This window comes from Haliotis rufescens, unplaced genomic scaffold (assembly GCF_023055435.1).
Source record: "Haliotis rufescens isolate VD_foot unplaced genomic scaffold, xgHalRufe1.0.p SCAF_7, whole genome shotgun sequence".
Lineage (NCBI taxonomy): Eukaryota > Metazoa > Mollusca > Gastropoda > Lepetellida > Haliotidae > Haliotis > Haliotis rufescens.
The window spans coordinates 50243573-50269339 of record NW_025964361.1 but is presented as its reverse complement, the minus strand read 5'-3'; the positions used below and the strand labels follow the sequence as shown (position 1 = coordinate 50269339).

The 25767-nt window shown below is 43.1% G+C and overlaps 2 protein-coding genes across 4 annotated transcripts in view; both read right to left on the bottom strand.

The window, feature by feature from the left end:
* LOC124117486 (fibrillin-2-like) overlaps positions 1 to 25767 on the bottom strand; it is a 108041-nt gene that overhangs the window by 60672 nt on the left and 21602 nt on the right. The window lies entirely within an intron of this gene.
* On the bottom strand, positions 24 to 25377 carry LOC124117488 (zinc finger protein 629-like). 2 transcript variants are annotated; one of them, XM_046479405.2, is made up of 2 exons: positions 25039 to 25377; positions 24 to 5000 (listed from the first exon to the last, which is right to left on the bottom strand). In XM_046479405.2, exon 2 carries the CDS (start codon positions 4947 to 4949, stop codon positions 2502 to 2504), a length of 2448 nt encoding a protein of 815 aa, XP_046335361.2. In that variant the 5' UTR covers positions 4950 to 5000; positions 25039 to 25377; the 3' UTR covers positions 24 to 2501. The 2 variants fall into 2 exon arrangements, with proteins under 2 accessions (XP_046335361.2, XP_046335360.2); XM_046479404.2 differs by lacking the exon at positions 25039 to 25377 and adding an exon at positions 6421 to 6607.

Here is a 25767-nt window from a genome sequence, read left to right as displayed (position 1 = left end):
GGGGGGGGGGGGGGGGGGGGGGGGGGGGGGGGCACCATAAATGTGCTCCACACGACGTAACCATGAGGGGAATCGGACCCAGGCCTTTGGTGTGACGAGCGAACGCTTTAACCACAGGGCTACAGTGAGTAGGGATTCAGGTGAGTTTAACGCCGCTTTGAACAATGTTTGTTATACTTCGGCATATCGCCTTAATGTGGGTAGAAAGTTAATGAGTATCGTTTTACGCCTTTACTAATATTCCAGCAACAGTACGATTGCGCTTCACATTGTACCCATGCGGGGAAACGACCCCGGACCTACGGCGTGACGAGCGAACGCTTTAACCACTAAGCTACCCACCGCCGCATGGGATGATAGGCCGAAGGATGCTAGTTTTAGACGGGTATGGTGCCGACAAACAATAATCAGGTCGAATTGGGATTCAAACCCACGATGACAAGATTCTAGCACGTCATAGCGACGCAACTCTGCATTGCAACGGTGTGTCCCCCACTGAACATGATAAAGGGTGCAATACTTCCTTGATTGTATGACTATCCCAAAGGATAAGGTATTATAATGTATAGCATCTACTTTTCTCAGTTGTAGGAATGTGAGTGAGTTTGTTTTAACGCAGCTTTGAAAGAACTTGAGCTATATCATGGCGACTTACAAGGGGACTTTGCTTTAGATAACTGGCAGTTTCAGCAAGCCTGGTTTTAGTCATCCAAGCATCGTGTTTGCCTGTGTGCTAACTCAAATGTTATCAATTTGTTGATAAATACACCAAACAACGTTTATCATATTTTATAGAGAAAATGTCTGAACACAAGGTATTCCAACGTCTTATGTCATGGTAAAGTTACATGGCCTGGAATTACTGTTTTGAAAAGTATCTGAAAACATCATTGTGGTTGCTTATTTTAAAAAAATAATAATAATCTATGAAAATAAAGTACAATCAACCACTTTCTACTCATTACACCTCTTTATATTCACAATATCTGAAATACCCGAGTTTAACACATGGGAGAAACATGTAAAAGACATTTGAAAAATAAATAAAGTTCAATTGTTTGTTCCTTCGAAATCGAAAAAGAACGTCTGTATTCAAAATATATTTCAAATTATAAAAAATTACATTTAAATCTATATTTAAACCTATATTTCAAATTCTGAATGAAATTCCACATTTGATGCAACACAATGTTTAAATACAAAATTAAGGATCGTTAATCTGTTCGTTTGAAATAGAAAAGAACGTTCAACAGAAATCAAATTGATTAAATATAAAATTCTAAATCAAATTTAGCATTTGCTGCGATGCCATGTTTAAATTTAACATTATTGATTTGTTTGTTGTTATACGCCGCACTCAGCAATATTCCAGCTATATGACAGCGGTCTGTAAATAATCCAATCTGGACCAGACAATCCAGTAATTGACATCATGAGCATCGATCCACACAAATGGGATACGATGACATGCATCAACCAAGTCAGCGAGCCGTAAGCCGCTTACGACATGCATCGTCGCCTTTTTCGGCAAGCATGGGTTGCCGAAAACTTATTCTATCCCGGACTTTCACGGGTCTATTGATTTGTTAATAGTATCACCCATTGATTGTGAGCCTGCCTTACAATTGCACTGCATTGAATTTTTAAGAGTAAACAGTCAACATATGTCGACACTCCGCTTGCTTTGGCAATTTTCAAAACTTATTTTGACAGTACACAGCTTAAATATATCAATGAACAGTTAACACAATATTTAAGGAATACTGGCATAATCCGCGCACCTTGCAGTATATAAAACTTCAAAATACAGTCATATCTAGTTTGAGCAAGTAGCACCAACACAAATGCACATGAAAGCTTGGACGTCATCACAGGTTCCACGAGAACTTCAACGGTTTATCAGTGGCCATATCCGTAGCGGGTCCACAGCAATAGACGGCAGTATGATGTTCCACAGGGTTCGAACAATCAAATTGTAGTCACGTGTTCTGTATCCATGCATGATACTGTGTCCTTCAGGGGAAAAAGTACCCTTTGTTAAAAAAAACCCACATAACATGATAACGGCTGAGGTTCCCTCCCTCCCCCTCCCCCACAAGGGGGCCTGAGAATAAAAGTAAAATTCCGTTATTCTTTAAAAACATTTTTCCCCACTTTCAGAAGAAAAGTATACATTACTATATGAAATCATTGGATCATTCGATACCTTCGGACAAGAAATACTTCACAACAAAATGTTTCTCGATAGAAACAATCTTTCAAAACGACCAGCAGATAAGACCCTTGTTAAACTGCAGGACCTGCAACCCGTGCAACAGTGAAATATAATTAGCTCAGGTTAGAAGGAAACTAATGTTCACTCACCTAACTTACACAAATAATTACACATCTGTGAATCACACGACCAGTTTTAACCCCGTAACCTTAATTACACAATCATACCCTGTGCTCAATCGTAGCTAATGACCGACACCCGTGAGCCGACTAAGATTCATCCCACGTCAATGACAGTAGTGCTTCATATGTCTCTCAAGGTCCTTTGCCCACGCAAATGACATCCCGCAAGCGTTACATCGAAAAGGCTTGACGCCGGAATGCCGAGTGGTGCGGTGATACTTCAAGTCGTCTCCCCTGAAAAATGTCTGATCGCAAAGGTCGCACTTGTAAGGCCTCTCTCCGGTGTGGTAACGAACGTGGCGTTCTCTGTTAGGCTTCGCCGTGAACACTTTCCCGCAATATTCACACACAAAACGTCTGTGTAGGTTGCTGCTGTGAAATTCAAAGTTGGAGAAGTCCACAAAGTTCTCCTTGCAGACTAGGCATTGGAACGCCGACTGGGAACGGAAGAGCACTTCAGGGGTGACAACTCTTTCAAACCCCGGTGACCGGATGTGAATTCGTTCTAAAACAATTTCCTTTACTCCTGCGCCTGTTGGCTGTTCTCCGTCAAACGATGAATTTGCGATTGAATCATTCCCAGGCGATCCGGGGTAGTCGCTGCTCGAGGGCATGAAGTCGTCTTGGAGAGCTCTTAATTCGTCATCATGGTTTGGCATCTCTCTTTTTATAGATACAGGTTCCCCATTCAGTATCACAGTCTCTGCCGAATTAGCAATGTCTCTCGGATCCATGAACAATCTGGTCCTGGCTTCTGAAGACGGTTCTCTGTCAAAGGCCGACAGATGAGGCAGCTTGGTTTTCGACAGATCGACCATGGGGATGTTGTCTGTGACAGAAGCAGTATGCTTCTCCGAACCGCCAGCCTCAGATCTTGATTCCACAGAATCGGGTGTCATTTTCATAGCAGCAACATCATTAGGAAAATCAATGTTTTCTTTGCGAAGTTCAATCATTGCTGGTGTAGCCGGTGACTCCGGCTGTCGTTCCGATTCCCTGCTGAGTCTCTGTGACTCGTGCGCCTCATATATATGTCCATGGAGGCTTTCCTCGGAAGGGAAGCCTATTTGACACTCCGTACACCAATATTGACTAGACGACGTGCTGTTATCTTCAGGCTCTGGTTCAGGGCTTTTATCTCGAGAAGCTGCAGTAGCAAGGTTCACCGGTTCCGTGTGAGTAGCCACGTGGGCTTTCAGATCAGAGGGATAACGGAACTGTTTGGAACAGAAATGACACGAGTGGGTTCTACTTTGAGCATGGGAGTACTCGTGTCTTACAAATTGTTCGTACGTATTGAGCTCAGTATTACAGAAGCAACAGCAATAACTGGCGAAGGACTCATCCGTTTTGTGTTTCTTCAAATGCGAGCTGTAGTCAAAAGGATCTTGGAACTGTTGCTTGCACGGCTTGCACGTGTACGACTTTGTAGAATGGGTCAGGGTATGTTTCATAAGGTCCAACGAGTTGATCCCAATGAAGGAGCAGCCGTCGCATTGAAAGTTCTGAAACTCCGGATGAGCTTTTTTATGTCTAGAGAACAACACTGTGTCGTTAAAGCCTTCGCCACACTGTGGACAGACATGGAGCAGCCTGGTGTGGTGCTCCTTGGCCATGTGGTTCCGCACACAGGACCTATCCGTGTAGCCTTTTCCGCAGAGTCCACATCGGAATGGCTTGTTGTAGGAATGGCGGAGTACATGGGCCTTCAGGTCGTCCTTCCTCGTAAATCCCTGCGAACACATCGTACACTTGTACGGCCGTACACCGGTGTGCAGCCGGAAGTGACGTTTCAGGTTATTCCTGGCTGTGAATCCTTTGAAGCAGATCCGACAGGTGAAGAGGGAGTGTTCTCGGAGGTTGTGGCTGTCGAATGATGTTGCATCAGGGACTATGGTGAAACAACGCTTACACAAAAGCCCCTGAGGGTGGGACATAGCCGAACTGTGAGCGTGGATATTTGCTGGGATGAGACTGGTGTTCGGGGCAGACGATAAACTCATTTTAGAGTCTGTTTCCGCACTATCGCTTCTTTGGTCGTCGTCGTGCTTCTCGCTTTCTTCTCGTCCATCTTCTTTCCCTCTACCAAAGCTGTTTGATAGACGAGGAGTATTTTGACCTTCATTCGATTTATGGTTCTCCTCGGGGGACGGGGCTGAGGAAGGTCGTGATCCAGACTGAACACCCGCAGCGGCGTCTGGGGTCGCTGACGTCTCTCCAGACTCGTCCACAGACACATCCGACATATTCAGACCCTCGGACGAGTCGGCGGGACTATTCACAACAAGGGCATCATGAAACAAATCTCGTCTGCTTTTCTTCGACGGCGGGAATTCCATTCCCAGAGTGGTGTCGCTATAAGAGAAGGAACGTAGGTTTTTCTGTACATATTCATGAATTTTGACGACCATTGGCTGTGCATTATCCTCTACCGTGATGCATATTAATCCGTCTATTTCCAGCTTGGCATGGAAGGAGATTGTCTCGCGGCACAGCGTGAGGACTGACTGTTTCAAGAGCCTCACGAGGAGCTCCCTCTCTTGGGCTGACATCGTCAAGGCACTGAGGTAAGGGGGGTAGCTCTTGTTACTACATAATTTAAGCTGAAACAGGAAATAAAGAAATATTAGGTGATGAATCACTGCATCAGTAAAAAATATATAAGAAGTTGTTTAAATAGGTAACACTGACTAAACATTTATTCACATCTCGTTCGTTATCGAAACGCAGGGTCATGCGAAGCGTATGATTTAGTTCCTCTGTGGTATCATGCAGGAAATATAAAGGGACACAATTCGTGAAATAGTATCGTTCCACGTTTCCCTGGCTAGGTAGGTGAAACACTCTGACATTAGCACGTCTCAATACTGTGGGAGTATCTGGCTATAACCTCGCCTGGGACACAGCTGGCCCGGTGGTCACACCACAATTTGTTGAGCAGAGTTGTGTCCATTAGGCGGGGCAGAAACTGGGATCCTGGGTTCGAATTCCAGTTCGCCATGACATGTTTCTAAGTTTGTCAGCGTCATACCCCTGCTCGTCGGTTTCACCACAGTGGAAAACGTTTAAGACCTGCAACACTTTCCTCCACCAACAAGGCGCCGTCATATTACAATACGTTACTGGGGACATATTCTAACCCTGAATCTCAACGGTGTCAAATGCTTCTAACACATGAAAATACGTATTTTTCTCCTGTGTTTAGAAGACAATAAACAGTGCGTGAGTGAGTGAGAAGAGGTGAGGTGAGGTGAGGTGAGGTGAGGTGAGTGAGTGAGTGAGTGAGTGAGTGAGTGAGTGAGTGAGTGAGTGAGTGAGTGACCGTGTGTTCTTTTACGAAACAGTGACCAAAATTTACATGACATCGCAGCGGCCCTATATGATCCAATCTTTGACTGGCATTGAAACAAGTGGTCGACAGTATGAACAAAGATCAACGTAGGACACGATGCCACACAATAAGCACAAATGATTCCGAAGACTAGTGTGGTGTGCGACCTAACCTGTCCCGGAATGCCACTACGTACAAACCATAGGCGCCATCACAGCTAACAGCATGCACAAGCACTAGTGCAATATGTAATACGCTGCGTATCCTGTCTTCGTGCTGCTGGGCGGGAATCAGTAGAAACATGTCGGATGTCCGTTATTTAACACTGTGTGACTTTGCGACTGGACAGCTTAATGACTTTCCGAAGTGGTAATTTCCTATGACTCACCACAAAGACGAACAGACCAAGCGGACACGTAGAATTCTTAAATAATTAGTTTGATACATTCATATTTAGCTGTCGACAAATTTTCAAGAAATCAATTCGTGTTTTGGTCAAGTAGACAAACCGACACAACGGATCTAAACTTAGTATTGTGATACTACCGTTAACTGACTAGCTCCAGATGACTGACTAGATGACTAACCAGATGACTGACAAGCTGACTGACCAGTTGACAGACCAGTATACTAAGCAAATGACTGTCCTATTCATTACCAAGCCAGGGCCCATGCAGGTGACATAAACATACCTCGTGTACAAGATGTCGGTTGTCAATCATTGTACCCCGTACATAGACATGCTTTAAACCACCCGCAGCATCGTTTTCATCGCATCCCGTGCATGTCACTGCGTGTGATGAGGAGCACTGACTATGAGCACAAGGCCGACAAACAGTTAATAGACGCGCACTTGCCCTGCCGCTTTCTTTACGCTCATCCGGGTTTGAAGCCGTACGCGGAAACAACTCCCCTCACTCGGACTATGTATAGGACATGAATCATTGAACTTTCCCGTACGTTATAAAAAAAATATTCCACACACTATCGCTGCGTGACATGACAAATGCGGACGTTGTAAAACAATTTGAGGATATATATTTAAGTTTTAAGAATATTATACATAAAATCCCCAAACAAGGCAACTGAAGCCATACGATGACGTTATATCGAAATCCGGCAATCGTCATATTACACTCATCCTGAAACACCCCACCTACTCGCCTTATGGCTGTCACTGGAAATCACTTATTGACTTGTCTACTACTCTTCAGGCAACCTACTCACTGGGCAACTCTTCAGGCAACCTACTCACTGGGCAACTCTCTCACTCACTAGTCAAGTCACACACTCATTAGTCAGGTTACACACTCATTAGTCAAGTTACACACTCACTAGTCAAGTTACACACTCACTAGTCAAGTCACACACTCACTAGTCAAGTTACACGCACACTAGTCAAGTTACACACTCACTAGTCAAGTTACACACTCACTAGTCAAGTCACACACTCACTAGTCAAGTTACTGGCACACTAGTCAAGTCACACTCACTAGTCAAGTCACACTCTTACTAGTCAAGTTACACTCTTACTAGTCAAGTTACACTCTCACTAGTCAAGTTACACGCACACTTGTCAAGTCACACACTCACTAGTCAAGTTACACGCACACTTGTCAAGTTACACACTCACTAGTCAAGTTACACACTCACTAGTCAAGTCACACACTCACTAGTCAAGTCACTGGCACACTAGTCAAGTCACACTCACTAGTCAAGTCACACTCTTACTAGTCAAGTTACACTCTTACTAGTCAAGTCACACACTCACTTGTCAAGTTACTGGCACACTAGTCGAGTCACACTCACTAGCCAAATCACACACTCACTAGTCAAGTCACATTCACTAGTCAAGTCACACACTCACTTGCCAAGTCACACACTCACTTGCCAAGTCACACACTCACTAGTCAAGTCACACACTTGTCAATTCACTCACCAGTCAAGTTACAAACTAGTCAACTCACTTACTCACTAGTCAAGTCACACACTCAGCTATTCAACTCACCAACCAGTTAACGTACTCATTCACTCTCTAGCCAACTCACCGGTAACCCACACACTCATGTTACAGCTAGCAATGTCGACTTACAGGCCAACGTATTAATCAACTCAGCAATAATCGAGCTATATGACGGCAGTCTGTAAATAATCGAATCTGGACCAGACAATCCCTTGATTGAGATCATGGGCATCGATCTACGCAATTGGGATACGATGACACGCATCAACCTAGTTACGACATGGGTTTCTGAAGACCAATTCTTCATGGGTTGTAGCGGTTTAGTGCCAATGCACTCTGTATGGAATCTGACGCACTATATATACTCATTATAATTGTCAACAAAATCACTGGTCAAATCACCATTCATTCACCTCATCCACTATTCGACTTAATCACTGGTCAGCTCACTCACTTACTTGACTTATCTCTGGCTAATTAATCACCGCCCTCCACTACCCGAAATGTCCCTAATCTCTTTGATAATACAGTACACTACGGTTATAACGAACTCAAAGGGACCACTTATTTTAGTTCGTTGTAGCCGTGGTTCGTTATATGCATATATACAGCAAATAGTCGGGACAAAAAAGTAAGTTCGTTATATCCGTCAGTTCGTTATAAGCGTGTTCGTTATAACCGTAGTTTACTGTAGTGCACAAATGCTGATACAATGGGTATCCACATACACAAGCTCACCCTAGTCTGTCGCCCAGACCCAAGAGAATAAATAAATAAAGGAGCCCAACTCAAGTCTAGAGTTATTGGGCAAGTCTAGATTTCCTGATTAATTAAGCATTGTTCTTGGCTCCATTTGGATTTTATTTTGTATTTTGTAGGTATATATATTTTTTAAAATTCTGGGACTAAATGGCAGTCTGTGGCACCTCTATGTGGTGTTCATTTCAGATTTTGAACAACGACATCGATTATAGCCTTGTCAGTTCAATAGTTTTCAGTGGCCCGAGCTGACGCTAACGCGGAAAATTAACGTATGATAAACTTCCACTACGATTGCATTTTATTATGATAGAAATGTAATACAATACCATGGCACTATATTTAAATTTGCGAAACTGGGGCAACAGTCGGTGTGGTATATGATAGCTGGGCTGTGTCACACGCGGAAGGATATTCGAATCATACAGTTCGGTTACATTTTCCTGTGAGGCAAGTTTTCCTGGCCCCAGTGATTACCGGGCGCATAGTGGCCAGGCAGACCACTCAACCAGGATCTCTATCCCGCCTCCAGACGTGATATACAGAATCTGACAGATGATATACGTATCGTTCGGGAATATGTACATGTACTGTGGTCATTGGAAGTAGATAGCAGTGGATTCGTGGGTGGGTTGAGAGTCGGTCAAGGTAATCAGCGGGTTGATGGAGGTGGTTGGTTTGTTGTTTAACGCCGCACTCAGCAATATTCCAGCTATATGACGGAGGTCTGAAAAATAATCGAGTCTGGACCAGACAATCCAATGATTGATATCATGAGCATCGATCCACGCAATTGGGATCGATGACATGCATCAACCAAGTCAGCGAGCCTAAACACCCGATCCCGTTGGTCGCCTCTTACGACAAGCATAGTCGCCTTTTACGGCAAGTATGGGTTGCAGAACATCTACCCGGATCTTCACGGGTCGGTTGATGGAGTATATGGACACTTGGGGTACGACATCACCCCGCCGCGGACCACGCCCTGGCCATGAAAATACTTTCACGGTCTTAAGTTTTATCAATCATGTTATCACTAGATCGTCATGTATGACGTCAATATTTATCAAGATGCCATCCTATGTCGAGGTATCAATTTATTCTTAATCCCCTTCCAGTGCTTGGCGTGCTGGTTGTCTCCCCTGTTCTCTGTGTGTGCGCGTGCTGTATGTTCGTGAGTGCTGTGTGTGATGGGGTGTGTGCGTTCGTGTGTGCAGGCTGTATGGTGTACGCGAGCGTCCTCATTGGATGTGGGTGTGCGTGCGTGCTGTATGTGCAAAATGTAGCAACTTCTTAGCAAAACATAACAGCTATTTAACAAAAATGTAGCAACTGCGCAGAAGAAAGCAAGCACGCGCGCGCGCGCGCACACACACACACACACACACACACAGAGTACGCGCACTCACACAGTACTCACGCACATACAGCACGCGCGCATACCTCATCCTTAATTATCCAGAATATTTTTTCTGCACTCTATTAGTCTGCATAAAAAATAAATGTTACTCGAACATTTTTTTACAAAAGTGAGGAGGGTGGTCGGATTTAAAAAAAAAAAATATATCGAAAACAAAAGTGACACGGGAGGAACATTGTTATAAACATTTTCCCCCACCAATAATACCAACCAGCACATCTCGGCACACACTGAACTTGGCCCTTCAATACAATCTCAGTTGTCAAGCATTTTGTTACTGACATGAGAGTACGCTTCATATGGCGCTGTCAATTTGAAAAATATCTTAAATGTATTGGCAATTAGATGTCTGACGCACCGATGCTCGATGTTTTAGCCTTATATTTACCATGACATGATGGAGATATAATACCGTGGGTATTCTGGAATCTTGCTCCTTAGACCATTCCTGGTGTCCCCCGCCGTGATACTGCGGGAATATTGCTAAAAGTGGCGTAAATCCAAACTCACTCACTCACTTGCTCCTCAGATAACTTGATTCCTCCGACAAGAAGAGTGAGTGAGTTAGGTTTAAATCCGCTTTATTAAAAAACAACCCGCAGAAATATCGATGCGGAGGGCACAACCAATAAGCTTCACAAAGTGGACAGATGTCAGGAATCGAAACCAGGTCTTCGACATGACGAAAGTTTAAGTGATGCAACATTCCAGCAATACAACGATGGGGGACACCAGCAAATATCCACACATTGTTCCCAGATGGGGAGTCGAACCATGACTGTCGGCGTGACGAGCGAACGCTTTGACCACTAGGTTACCCCGCTGCCCCACATGACGACAGTGGTGAAAATAAACTGGAAGATCTCGTTTCACTTACCTGAAAGGGTTGGTTATATTAGAAAGTAACATATTTGCCACTACAAAAACAACCGCCCCTATAATTGCATAAGCCAACCATCATATAAAACAAACGTTTCATAGAAATCGATTATGGCGTTTTTTTTTGTATTACCGTTAACGTAATTCACGGATCTGCCGACCCAAAGTGTCACCAATGTGGAAATTTCTTTTTGAAGGGCATTCTTTTTTCCGCTGATTCTGTTATCCAATTTCAGTAATAAAAAAAATTCAACAAAGGGGAATGGAATTAACCCTTTAATTTGTTTAACCGGACATTCCCAATTATTTTCTTTCGTTTTTTTATATATTATTCAGGTGACAATATTTTTTAGATACCACATTAACCTACCACAGTTTCGTAAATAATAATCCAAAGACCAGAACAATATATTAAGATGTTTTATATGTATGGTCGGTGCTGAGTGTATTGGAACCAATTAGGGTGAGAGGGAATCGGAAGGCGTGGGTCATTACACAGGTTGTCAACAACTGGTTTGTATGGTCCAAGGGGCTTGGGGTAGCCGAGTGGTTAAAGCATATGCTCGTCACCCCGAGAACCCGGGTTCGGTTCCCCACATGGGTACAATGTGTGAAGCCCATTTCTGGTGTCCCCCGACATGATATTGCTGGAATATTGCTAAAAGTGGTCCATAACGTTACTGTACATGATATTGCAGACCGAACGGCGGAGAAACACTCATCCTATCACACTTGTATAGAATTGTTTTGAATTAATGACATCATGAGCATCGATCTCCGCAATTGGGATACGATGACATGCATCAATCAACCAAATCAGCGAGCCTGACACCCGATCCCGCTAGTCGCCTCTTACAAGCTTAGTCACCTCTTGGTTTACTGAAGACCTATTCTAACCCGGATCTTCACGGGTGTCTTGTATAGGACGCTGTGGTCGACAAGACCTGAGTTAGAGGATGAGTTGGGTTTGGACAGTCTGGCACTATCACACCACAGACGATGTAACGCCATACGGCACTGACAATTTGATATTATGCTTCAGACTGTTACAAAAGAAATATCGTATACACAAAAATGTTGCAAGATATTTTTTCTTTACCAAGTCAGCGAGCCTGACCACCCGATCCCGTTAGTCGCCTCTTACGACAAGCATAGTCGCCTCTTACGACAAGCATAGTCGCCTTTTACGGCAAGCATGGGTTGTTGAAGACGTATTCTAACCCGGATCTTCACGGGTCCAATTATCCGTGTGTTAATATGGGAAGGTTGTATTAAATTATCTCTTAATGTGGATATATTTTATCCATCCGTATTTTATCAATTCATATCACATATGGGCGACGTCTCTCGCCACAGCCGGAAGCGGGGTTGTTTGATATTTCAACATATACAACTAACGCCTTTCAGTTCATTGCGAAACAATGTTACAAAGAATTAACCCATTACAACACTTTACATGCACGTCATCCGAAAATAAGTAACTTTCCTAAACAGACAGGACACATACCTCTTATATGCTTAAATCGTATATTAGGATTTGGGTGAATGTTTTTTTGTGAATTGGAGGTACATTTCAGGTTTACCAGAAGAGCTTGTAAATGAGTAGAACCAGTGGTCAATGGTATGAACACCGAAGTGATGTAATGTCTGCATGTGGGCGTGGGTGTCAGCTGGATGTGAAAGGAGTGTGAGTATGGTTTAACGCCGCTTTTAGCAATATTACAGCAATACCACGGCGGGGGACTCAGGAAAGGGGCTTCACACACTGTGCCCTTGGGGGAATCGAACCAGGAAATATCACTGATATGAGGTGAGGTGAAATGGGGTTTAACGTCGCGTCCAAGATTATTGCACTTATATAGCGACGTGCATGCACGTGTGTGTGTGTGGCTGCTTGTACTAGTCCGGACTGATGCCGATTTATAGTGCTAGCACACTGAGATACCATGCCGCAGTTTAACATGAATACCCCACTCAGACACAGTATACTGACTCCGAGCCGACCAGTCCTTGTTTTAGCCCCTTAATGCCGAGCGCCAGACAGGGTAACAACAAGTACAATCTTTTAACGTCTTTTTGTATGACGCGGCCCGGGATCGAACCCTGGACCTTCCGCTCTCTGGGCGGACGCTCTACCACAAGACCACGGAGGCGGTCATCACTGATATGATGCTGACAGCCTCTCTCCGCCCTTCCCGTGGAGCGGCTTATTGACTAAATTGTGCACTTATAACCATGACATGTGATACAAAGGTTCTTCGTCACTGTGCAAAGATTTATGGGTATAGGATCAAGAAGCAGGCAGAATTTCTGGCCGAAAATGGCGACCATTTTGCTTGGCCCTATACCCAAAATTAATCACCATGGTTAAAACTTTCATTGTTTCAAGTTTCATGCTTTTAAATCAAAGTGATCGCCTCCGTGATCTAGTGGTAGAGCGTCCGCCTGGAGAGCGGAAGGTCGGGGGTTCGATCCCCGGGTGCGTCGTACCAAAAGACGTTAAAAGATGGTACTTGCTGTTATCCTGTCTGGCGCTCGGCATTAATGGGCTAAAACAAGGAGTGGCACGCACGCAGGCGACGTTATATAAGTGCAATAATTTTGGACGCGACGTTAAACCCAATTTAACCTCAACTTTAACTCAAAGTGCACAATTCGGTCTTTTCTTGCCACTCAGCCGCTCCACTTTTCCTCGATAAGGAACAGATAATGACTGATTCTAGTTCGTTCACAATAACACGATCATTGTGTTATCTTAACTCCCGACCGCCTCCGTGGTCTAGTGGTAGAGCGTCCGCCCGGAGAGCGGAAGGTGCGGGGTTCGATCCCCGACCGCGTCATACCAAAAGACGTTAAAAGATGGTACTTGTTGTTACCCTGTTTGGCGCTCGGCATTAATGGGCTAAAACAAGAATTGGTCGGCTCGGAGTCAGTATACTGTGTCTGAGTGGGGTATTCATGTTAAACTGCGGCATGGTATCTCAGTGAGCTAGCACTATAAATCGCCATCAGTCCGGACTAGTACAAGCAGCCACACAAACACACTCACATTAAACCCAAATTTCACCTCACCTATCTTAACTCCCATACTCTGACTATAAAGATCTGGACCACAATATCTGACCACCGCCTTTTGGCTGAAAAGCGCGAATTTGGCTGTGCGAACGAACCAGTTTAGCGGGAGTCTGTGTTTGTGTATCCCAGCATTCCGCGCAGAGGGAGACAGGTCAACTTTGGGCAGGAGGGACGAAAACAAATCGATTTCCTCGTCATGTTTCGGAGAGTGTGAGCACACCGCTCCCTCGTTTGTCTGTGGGTCAGGCCGATTTGTTTCCAATAGTTGTTGTATCCAGAATACAATCTATTGGGGTCACTTGAGGCTCATTTGTTCATCCCTAAATCCCGAATACTAATTAACACAAATCTCAATAACACATGTCAGAATTCACTCTAAAATGGCAGAATATCGATCATAGGCGGAACCTTATAGAACATGTCCCTAGGTAATAAAAGGGTGCGATTTGAAGTTGATTTACTGGGAAAATATCGAAATAATAAAGTATATAAAAGGACATTTTACGGAATCAATATTCATATTTTAATGTTGATTCTGAGTACCAAATTCGATTTTATTTGCATCCTGCCCATCACACTCCTGAAACCAGAATAATTTAAATAGACTCCGAATCTGTTGTTGAACGATTTCAGTAACGATCGATGGCGAATCAAAATGTTTAAATACAGATTAATGATGTTAACTTCATTGGATAATGCATTCGTGACCAACTCCGGGACAAGCCGTGTTATTCCGGGACAAGCCGTATAGCGACTCGTGCCCCTCTCGTGGCCATTTTTGCGACTGGGTTCCGTCTTAGCGCAAACAGGCAACAATTGTCAACACGTTGCGTAATGGTCCACATATATTTCCCCATATATTATATATATTTCAGAAGTAATTTAAAGCACATCGGAACATGCGGAATTACACAGTATGATTGAACACAATTAACTGTGTCTTGGGTATATTTTTAGATGCAAGACATATGCAAAAATAAAAAATTATTTCTGAGGGATTTTTGACGAAGAACTTGAAATCATACGCGCATTCTGATTGGTTAGTCGTATTTTCGCACATGACATTCATCGATAGGGGGACGAGTCTTCTACGGAAAGGGGCGAGTGGTGACGAATGTGGATAAAGGTCTGTCTAAGTGAGAGAAGGTTGGAGTAGACACACACTATTTCGTCGCGGCTTGAAAATAATCAAGTCTAGCCAGGCAAACCAATGGTTGATAGCATGATCACCGATGATACCGTGTGGGTAAGGTGTTACACAATCTTGAACGAATCTTGATTCCCAGAGGTATTGCAATTGATAATTAAAATCTGCAATAATTGTTCTCACTCTCGGTCCCGTTTTGACCAGGAACCAGGATTAAAAAATGTATACTCACCCAAAAAAGAAACGCGAACCACAGAAACATATAGAGAGGTATGTTCGTTAAGAAGATATATTTCCAATGTGTACCACATAATGACAAAACTAACAATCAGTCAAACGTTACCACAGCGTGTCTTTATTCTTATTACGATATACTGTAAGTGATTTCCAACTTTACACGCTAATCCTGCCCGAGACAAATGGTGCATCTCAAATCAGGAATTTATGACGTCACATGTGATGCGTTCGTGTGCGTCGATTCACACAACATACCAGTGTGTTAGTTTGTGCGTCTTACAATCAAATATCTCTTGATTATGAGTAATTCTTCACATATTAACCTCACATGTATGATATTCGCGTTTCTTTTGTCGATGAGTATATACCTCGAAATGAACGGAAGGTAAAGAATGAGGGGAATGACTGGTTGATATGCACAGTGTCTGATAGGGGGTGGGGGATAGCGCTGCCCCCCAACTCAACCCCCTAGCCCGCACCTCCAGTTCCGCCAAAGTACCCGTGAAGATCCGGGTAAGAATTGGTCTTCAGCCACCTATGCTTGTCGAAGACGATGCCTGACGGGATCGGGTGGTCTTCACTTGGTTGATGCATGTCATTGTATCCTATCTGTGTTGATCAATTCTCATGACGTCAATCACTGGGTTGTCTGGTCCAGACTCGATTATTTACAGACCGGCGCCATATATATATAGTATTGTAGAGTGAGGAGTTAAACATCAAACAAACAAACAAACAAACAAAGATCCACCTATGTCTGGTGCCAGGGTAGCCTAGTGGTAACAGTGTTCGCTCGAACGTGGTTGATTCTCAAGACGGGATAGTCCATGTAATCCCTTACATATACTAAACAAAAAAGTGAGGGATCATGAATACTGTTATAGTGAGTGAGTTTGGTTTTACGCCGCTTTTAGCAATATTCCAGCAATATCACAGCGGGGGACATCAGAAATGGGCTTCACACATTGTACCCATGTCGGGATTCGAACCCGGGTCTTCTGCGTGACGAGCGAACGCTTTAACCACTAGGCTACCCGACCGCCCCAGAATACTGTTATAAAACTGGGGGCTCAGTTTTCATTATAACAAAATATCCCCAAAATATCATGATCGCTAACTTATTTTGTTCAGTATAGTCCCAGCAGTGTAGGCGAGAGTTTCGGAAATCCCAGTATACTCTCATGAATTCCTGTTTGCACGCCCCTCAAAACGTGACAATACTAAAACTGTCATCCAAGTATGAAGCAGCCCCGTGAGTAATAGTCAGCAATAACGTAATATGCTAACCCATCACCGTGATGATTAAGCAATATACGTCCGCATATATATTGAAGTAGAACACGTTACTGTAGGTATACGATTCACCACGAATTAGATCAGGATATCTATGGCTTCCTCGTTTATAACTTCCCCTTCAGGCTACCAACAAAAGCATTCGTTCTTACCAACACCACCCACATTCATTTTCATGTCGTGCAGTGAAACGTGTGTACAGTAAACTACGGTTATAACGAACTCAAAGGGACTACTAATTTTAGTTCGTTATAACCGTAGTTCGTTATAAGCATATGTACAGCATAACTACAGCAAATAGTCGGGACCAAAAAGTAAGTTCGATTTATCCGTCAGTTCGTTATAAGCGTGTTCGTTATAACCGTAGTTTACTGTATATTGAAACGGGCCATGCAGTTTCCCAGCTGTTTAAATCAAATATTATGCATGGTCAAAAATACTGCTTTTCATTCATTTTTATTTTTTCACATTTCAATTTCTGGTAGTCGGCGGATTCGTAATCCAAGTTTAAAAAATACAAATCTGGCCTTACAAGTCAACATTTTTACGTAGCCCAAACAAACAAAACGCTACAAAGAGAACTTAAAACCTATCGCTGGAGCCCACCCCGTATGTTAGACTAGTGGTTAAGGCGTTCACATGCTCTATGTGCCCTTGAACAGGGATCGATTTCCAGAATGAGTATCTATGCTGTGTGTTGAGACCATTCTTGGACGCCCGAGGCGAGATGGTTTGAATATTGTAAACAGCGGCGTAAAACCATACTTATTCAGTCTCATGTAAGTCATGTCAAAGTGCCGACTTTGTTAACTAGTTGGTTGGTTGGTTTGTTGTTTTACGCCGCACTCAGCAATATTCAAGCTATGTGACGGTGGTCTGAAGATAATCGAGCCTGGACTAGCCTTGATCGATCCACGCAATTGGGATACGATAACATGCTTCAACCAAGTCGGCGAGCCTGACCACCCGATCCCGTTAGTCGCCTCTTACGACAAGCATAGTCGCATTTAACGGCAAGAATGGCTTTCTGAAGATTTATTCTTCCCCAGGTCTTCACGGGTTAAACATAATCGGGGCAAACCGCGATTCGAACCCAGAATCTTAGGTTTCTGGCGTGCCCAAGGGACGCAACTCTGCACAGCGAATCGCGGCGCCTTAGGCGACTGGGCCACCCGTGCCCCTGTTACCAAGTAAGCACTCCTTTCGATGACTTGACTCAACCCTTTCTTAGTACGATTCCGACAATAATATAAGTATGTGGTTGTGAATCACTATTAAATAGCGATGACACACCATGCAGGAGTTTGTGAAAAAGTGGGCGGTGGCACCCGTCACAAACACATGAAAAGGCAAGTCAAGTACAATTGTTCACCCGAACAAGCACAGAAACATATGGTGTCAGTCAAAATAAGGAATTACATCGGACATCAGGTTGGTCATTGATGCGTCAAATTTGGAAATGTCCTCCACATGTCTACCATACAGCCATATGAAATCTTCAAAAAGGCCCTGAATGTTGTAATCCTGATCAAACAACGTTTGAGTCGTATGACGCTCTTACAGGTCTTCATAGAAAAAGCATTGCACTTCAAAACATCAATGTAGAAATCAAAGGCTGGAGCTTGTAGGAACATTGCTCGCCACAAAGATATAGTTGGCCGTTGAAGGCTAAAGCTACCCCTCTTGACAATACAGTCTTGTAAATGTGCTTTTTGTTACTCTGAATCTTTATGCATAGATCTAAATATGATACAGATGAAGCGGTCTCGTTGACATCTTTCATTTCTAGTTCAGCTGGGTAAATCAGTGGAAGGGAATTGGTTATTCGACCATTATTGAACGATATCAGATCAAGGCATTATTCTTGTTCATGGTCCAGTGGTCAAAGCTTGCTCTCGAAGCCGATATAACTGATTTTGCCATTGGTTACTCACTACTCAACGTTTGATAGGGATATAGGGTTAGTAAACTGAGTTTTAGGCCGCTTTAACTATTACTGTCAATCACGAAATACATTCGAGAATGAAATGCCAAAATGCGAGTGTCCCTTGATTGCATCACTAAAGTGACGCATTTTTATCCGGGCTTATTGAAGTGTTCTTGCCATATTACAGCGGCTGTCGTGTACACCAATCACACAATGTGTCTACGTTGGGAATCGAACCCGGGTTTGTTACCACCTGACTATACTACCGCTCTCTTTGTACCCATACAATCTTGTTATCTGAGTTCGAAATATACCAAGCGGTGGGGTAGCCCAGCGGTTTACGCGCTCGCTCGCTCGTCACGCCGAAGACCTGGGTTGGATTCCCCGCGTGGGTACAATATGTGAAGCCCATTTCTGGTGTCCCACGCCGTGGTATTGCTGGAATATTGTTAAAAACGGCGTAAAACCATACTCACTCACTCACTCGAAATAAATCAGTTTGTTTTTAACGCCGTACTGTTACAGATATATGCCAGCGGTCTGTAAATAATCGAGTCTGGACCAGGCAATCCAGTGATTGACATTATGAACATCGATCCACGCAATTGGGTTACGATGACATGCATCGGCCAGGTCAACGAGCCTGACCAACGTCCCAGTGTCCCCATCAAAAGTTAGGTAGAATATAAGAGTGAGTGAGTGAGTATGGTTTTACGCCGCTTTTAGCAATATTCCAGCAATATCACGGCGGAGGACACCAGAAATGGGCTTCACACATTGTACCCATGTCGGGAATCGAACCCGGGTCTTCGGCGTGACGAGCGAACGCTTTAACCACTAGGCTACCCGACCGCCCCCAGAATATAAGAGGACCGTGGATCATATGGACTGGGCCAGTAGAAATTGTACGAACACATTCTATGAGTCTGTTTGTGCTTGCAACTGATGGCCTACAAGACGTCCGTGTATCGGATTACGAAACGATGTCGTGTCGGGTTTCGAAAGACATTAACACTAGTCCCGTAATCACGTTCACCAGATCAACCAGTACGTTTTTGATAAATCGTCACGGATATCATGTCATTGTCATAATCATAAGGAAATGTGAACGGTAATACTTGAATAGTAATCCCTTTTAGGAAATGGTCAAGTGTCCTTTAGACTACAATGAGAAGTAGTTGTCGCCATTAGATTACGTCGTGGTGGATAGTTATCTCCCTTAGATTTCGCAGTGACGTATACTTATCTCCTTCAAACTACGATGCACAGTATATCTCCCTTAGAGATAGAGTATGTAGTGCATTTATCTCCCCTTAACTGTGTGTAGCATAGTTATCTCCCTTAGATTACGGCGCCATAATAATTTTAGAACAGTAATGCCTTTTGATTTATGAATACTTTAGTTTTACTACAAATATCAAAGCACATGTATAGGCTTTTTATCAAAATCTGTAATAACCACAAAAATGTGGAATAAAACTTCACAAATCCTCCCGACGGGAAGGAAGACATTCAAATACAAAATATACAACTTAAAACAACAAAGCACAGTAACAAATACTCCGTCGCCAGGAAATGAATTTCTGTTGCTGTTGTTGTTCTATACGACAATAGCCCCGATATAATGCTCTCACTTTCTATAGGATCAGGACTTTCTATTATAGGAGTCAAGCAACAAGACTCAGTACTGTCATTTTCGGTTTATGATAAAAATATATATCCTTTTTAAAGGAGCACTTAAGCTGAAAAGCGTGAGGAAACATGTCTTTCACAAGATTAAGAAACGTAATAAATCAACACATTTCACAGTGCAAATTAAGTAAGATTCCACTCTTTGCGGATAACAGATCCGACCGACCAGAGCCAAAAGTAATAAACAATATCATAAAAATACAATATCTTTATTTGCCCGACCACATCTTTGATGGATAAGAAAACTTAAAATCTACAACAACAACAAAATCTCACAAAGCACCGTATTAAAAATAAATAAATACCAATAAAATAAATGTATATTATATATATTGGGGGGCACGCAGACACCTCACAATGAGAAGCCTCCCAAGAAGTAAATGCATGTACATTGTGTGAAAATAGTAAACAGCCCGCGCATAAAACAGCATAAGCATTCTATTCCCACTAAACCGACCAACCAAATCCACTTCCTACCATGTCAATTAACAAAAATATTGATCTACTCAAGCTAATTGGATCACAAAACCCTGTAAACCAGAAAACAAAACATTATGAGGCCTAATCATGGAGTCCGTAGGAAAACCTGATTTCATTTTCATAGGTATTTATATTACTATGTAATTGTGGTATTTCCAGATACGGGTGTGATTTTAGGGATTCCGGAAGTAATGTTTCTATACGCCCTTTCCGTTTCTCTGAACACAATGAGTGCGATGTCAACATTATTGGCTAATAATGGTAACAAATCAGACTAAATTCTGAGTGTCTAAAGTATCCAGCTTCCCATTGGGAACATTATTAGCCCCAGTGCTTCCACGTTTTAGAATATTGAAATCAAGAGTGAGTGAGTGAGTGAGTATGGTTTTACGCCGCTTTTAGCAATATTCCAGCAATATCACGGCGGGGGACACCACAAATGGGCTTCACACATTGTACCCATGTCGGGAATCGAACCCGGGTATTCGGCGTGACGAGCGAACGCTTTAACCACTAGGCTACCCGACCGCCCCTTGAATTTAAGAAGTGACTTCAATACTTTTGAAATACTTTTGCGTTTACGCGTTTTTAGTGCATGCGGTGTAAATCCGCCATTGTGCACGACGTTTTTACCTCGTTTATACCACCATAAACACAAAACGTATTGAAGTAAGTCCTTAAAATATATGGGGGGCACAGGTGGCTGAGTCGTCTAAGGCGCCGCGATTCGCTGTGCAGAGTTGCGTCCCTTGGGCACGCCAGAAACCTATGATTGTGGGTTCGTATCCCGGTTCGCCCCGATTATGTTTCTAGATTTGTCAGCACCATACCCGTGTTCGTGGGTTTCATCGATGTGGTAAACGTCTGAGACTCGCATCACTTCGGGCTTTCCTCCCACACTAAGACACAAACAACTGAAGACAACAGTATGATATCGGTGACATCATTCAGCCTACCAACGCAACACAGGCCCCGCCCAGACTATTATCAGCCAATCAAGAAACAGTAGTCTGTTAGTGGGCGTGGCTTTTTTCGGTTAATGGAAAAATAAATAAAAGCGACAAAACCGTTTCCATAGCCACAAGAAGTAACTGCTAAAAGCAGAGCCGATTGTACGATTTCGAATATCAGGAGCATGTGTTTATGAATCAATATCAAATAGTGATGATACCAGGTGTTCGCGAAAAGATCATTGTATCCTGTCCTGCCGGCGGCACCTGTCACAAACGCAGAAACATTGCTTAACTGGCCAGTCAAATGCCACGGAACCACCTGCAATTTATGCCTGATGCTTAAAATGAGTGTTTGTGAACTGCTTACCAACCCCTGTGATACAGCTCCTTGTGGTATCACTATTACACTTGAGACTTTACACAAAATTATATGACAAAATAATGGTCAACATAGCATTTGATGATGTGAGTAGTATACTTCGAAGGCGACTTAAGGGATCGGGTGGTCAGGCTCGCTGACTTGCTTGATGTATGTCATTGTATCCTAGTTGCGAGGATCGATGCTCATGATATCAATCACTGGATTGTCTGGTCCAGACTCGATTATTTACAGGCCGCCGTCACATAGCTGGAATATTGCTGATAACGGCGTTAAACAACAAACAAACCAACCTCATGATCTGGGCGAATTTGTGTCGGTACAGCCCGATAAGAAATACATATACTCATGCTATCAACCACTGGGTTTTGTAGTCCAGACTGATTATGTATACTCTGACGTGATAATATTGCGTCTTAAAACAACATCCACTAGCACATCCACAGACTCCCACATCCAACAGCAATGAGTGAGCACACACTGAAAACCCCCAAATCGTACCCTAACTGTGTGAGTGAGTGAGTGAGTGAGTGAGTGAGTTTGGTTTTACGCCGCTTTTAGCAATATTCCAGCAATATCACGGCGGGGGACACCAGAAATGGGCTTCACACATTGTACCCATGTCGGGAATCGAACCCGGGTCTTCGGCGTGACGAGCTAACGCTTTAACCATTAGGCTACCCGACCGCCCCGTACCCTAACTGTGATACAGCCAGAATATTGGTAACTGCGGCGTAAATCGACATGCATTCCCTTCTCTACATGCGACTGTCTGAGTTTAGAAAGTCAAGCCTTAGAGCGAAAATACCCTCGCTGATAACAGCAGATTTAGTTTCCAAGTATAGATGTTCAACCTCTTAGGCACCAGGATTTCGTCAGATTCCGTGCCAACAGATTGATTCCTTTGTTGTGAGGATAAATCCACGAAGGTTGATATAACAGATTAAAAGTTTTAAAAATGCAAGAACATACCTTTATATCACGAGAAAAACATGATAATATAATCTTGTGCTGACATTGTTATTAATGAAATACGTTAATGATACCGTGAAATGATACTCAACATTGATACACTTACTTCGTAACCATGCTTGCCGTAAAAGGCGACTATGCTTGTCGTAAGAGGCGACTAAAGGCATCGGGTGGTCAGGCTCGCTGACTTGGTTGATGCATGTCATCGATCTTAATTGCGTGGATCGATGCTCGTGATATCAGTCACTGGATTGTCTGGTCCAGACTCCATTATTTACAGACCTCCGTCATATAGCTGAAATATTGCTGAGTGCGGCGTTAAACAACAAACCAATCAACCAAATCTTACGACCAGCGTCGTTGGGCCTCAATTCTAACCCAGAATCCACACAAGGCGATATATGTTTGTTTGGTTTGTAACGCCGCACTGAGCAATATTCCAGCTATATGACGGAGGTCTGTAAATAATCGGGTCTGGACCAGATGTAAGATGAGTGATTGCTCTCGTGGGGATTCCTGGTTAGAATATTTCCCCATGGAACCCCGACGGCGTGGATTGTTGCTTACAACATTAATCACTGGATTGTCTGGTCCAGACTCGATTATTTACAGGCCGCTGTCATAAACTTGAGTACGGCGTTACACAACAAACAAACAAACATAAGTGATTAAGTAAATGTGTAGATACTATAATCGTTAGAAATTGGAATATATTTTTGCATGTATAGTGAGTTTACTCTGTCAATATTGATCGGGCTATTTTATGATTTAATGTGATATAACATTGATGCATATACGGTCCATAGGAGCAATTCTTTGTCATATCAAACTGTCTCGAAACACAACTTCAACATTTCAATGCAACGTCAAACTAAATCACTCACTCACTCGTGTATTTGCACATTAACTTAGTCCAGAGGCCGACAATACTGCGACACTATATATAGTTCCTGTCGAGGCTGAACCGCCAATATGCCCGACGTACTGGGGAAGGAAGTGTGGCGGTACAGTCATATTTCAATGCTAATACATTTCCTCTTCACGTGGAATATGAGTGACATACGACTGCTGGCGATGTGGTCAATATATCAGAAGTACCAGCTTGGTCAGCATCAATCTACCAGGCGATATACGCCTGTTGCACGTTTCGCGTACCACAGTCGCATCAGCTGTACAGGAGAATAAAGTGCGGAGAGAAACCTCAAGTCACTGCCAAATTGCATCCCAAATTCCACATCTAAAACCCCACTCCATTTCCCCTACACTACCATGTTTTAATATTTCGGAAATACCATTATCAAAAAATATAATTGAGTAAGAAGTTTAAATAGTATCGCCCATACATCAGGGTTGCCTAAACAAACACGTATTGCACAAAACACCCCACCTGAGGAATTTATGTATATATATATATTGAGGCTATACAGATTTCAAGGAATTGTAAAATAATTTGTCTGAAACTTTGCAATACGGCCCAGCTGCACGCTTGGCCTGTCAACAACAGATACACAATTGTAAACAACCCGGCCGTGTCGAGTTTATTGCAACACATTGATCAACAGGTATTTTCATATCCGTGTGTAAATATTTTATACATCCATGTTAAAGACCGCAGTTTTATACCACATTAATTTTCCAGCGACATTTCGCTACATGTGTGTGTAAGTGCCTTGTGCAAACCCACCCTTTCCTATAGCACACAAAATTGTCATGACCAGCGGAAATTCTAATCTGCACGGCCCTGGAAATTGATGAGGTCACGTGACCCTGTGTTTCCTGCCCTCACTTCAACCCGTGAGAGTTGTGTGTGCACGCGGTGAGATTGGGGATAACAACAAAGGTGAATCGCCCTGCGAAACGACACATGCATCGATATCCAAAACTAAAAGTGCAGTGAAAAACTTACAAATCCTAAAAACAAGCCATACGTACATAAAATGGAGATTCAAGCACGATTTGAACAGAATGCGTTACAGCGAGGGTTTGACAATTCGGATAAAACGCGGTCTCCTGTGGCGCTGTAAGACGCACGAGAGATCCACGGATCATAGCTTATCCGTAAACGTGGTGAGGCTGGGACGCATTCCTGAGCAAGAATGTTGTGGGAAATATAGAAGAAGGGAGCATTACTTACCGTCACTGTTTCGTCAGCTGCCTTCAGTCGAATGAGCTGTGGGTTCGCCTGCTAGATTTTATATCCGGGAAAAGCCTATTGAAAAGCGGGAAAGGAGGACCCGTCGACCTCTTGAACGCGACCGTTATTTCCGGACTCGACTGATAGCCGAACGGAACACGCTCATGTCTCGGCCTGTGGTATGCTTATCTAAAGCTCACAGGGACCCTAGTGTAGGCTTTTCGGAATTGCTCGGGATATTCCGTGAGATTTCCAAACGACTGAGGTTGTCCAACTGGAGACGAAATCAATAACGCCGCTTTTGACAACAGGTGACAATCGATTGATATACCTTAGAGGATAGCCTCTCGTTGGCGATCAACATTTCGCCCGAGTTATATGTACCTTGAAACGATAATAAAACTGTCAAACAAACTCCCATTGGAAGTAGTAAAGTAAACAAATGTTAACATTGAAATTTATCAAGCATTACACAAAAATATGTGTGCTTTAAATCAATTTCCGACTTTCTTCATGTCAGTCACGAAATACCAACGTAGTTTGAGGAAGGAAAACTCATTTAACGTAATAAGGAAAAGTGATCACTCTAAGTGTAAATTTGTCATTTGTACTTCTGGAGTCATGTAGTGATATTTTGTTATAATAATATATTTCATGATGTTTATAAGATAATATATGGGGTTTTTTTTACTAGAAGTATTTTGTTTTTGCTCCCACCTGTCTCTGATT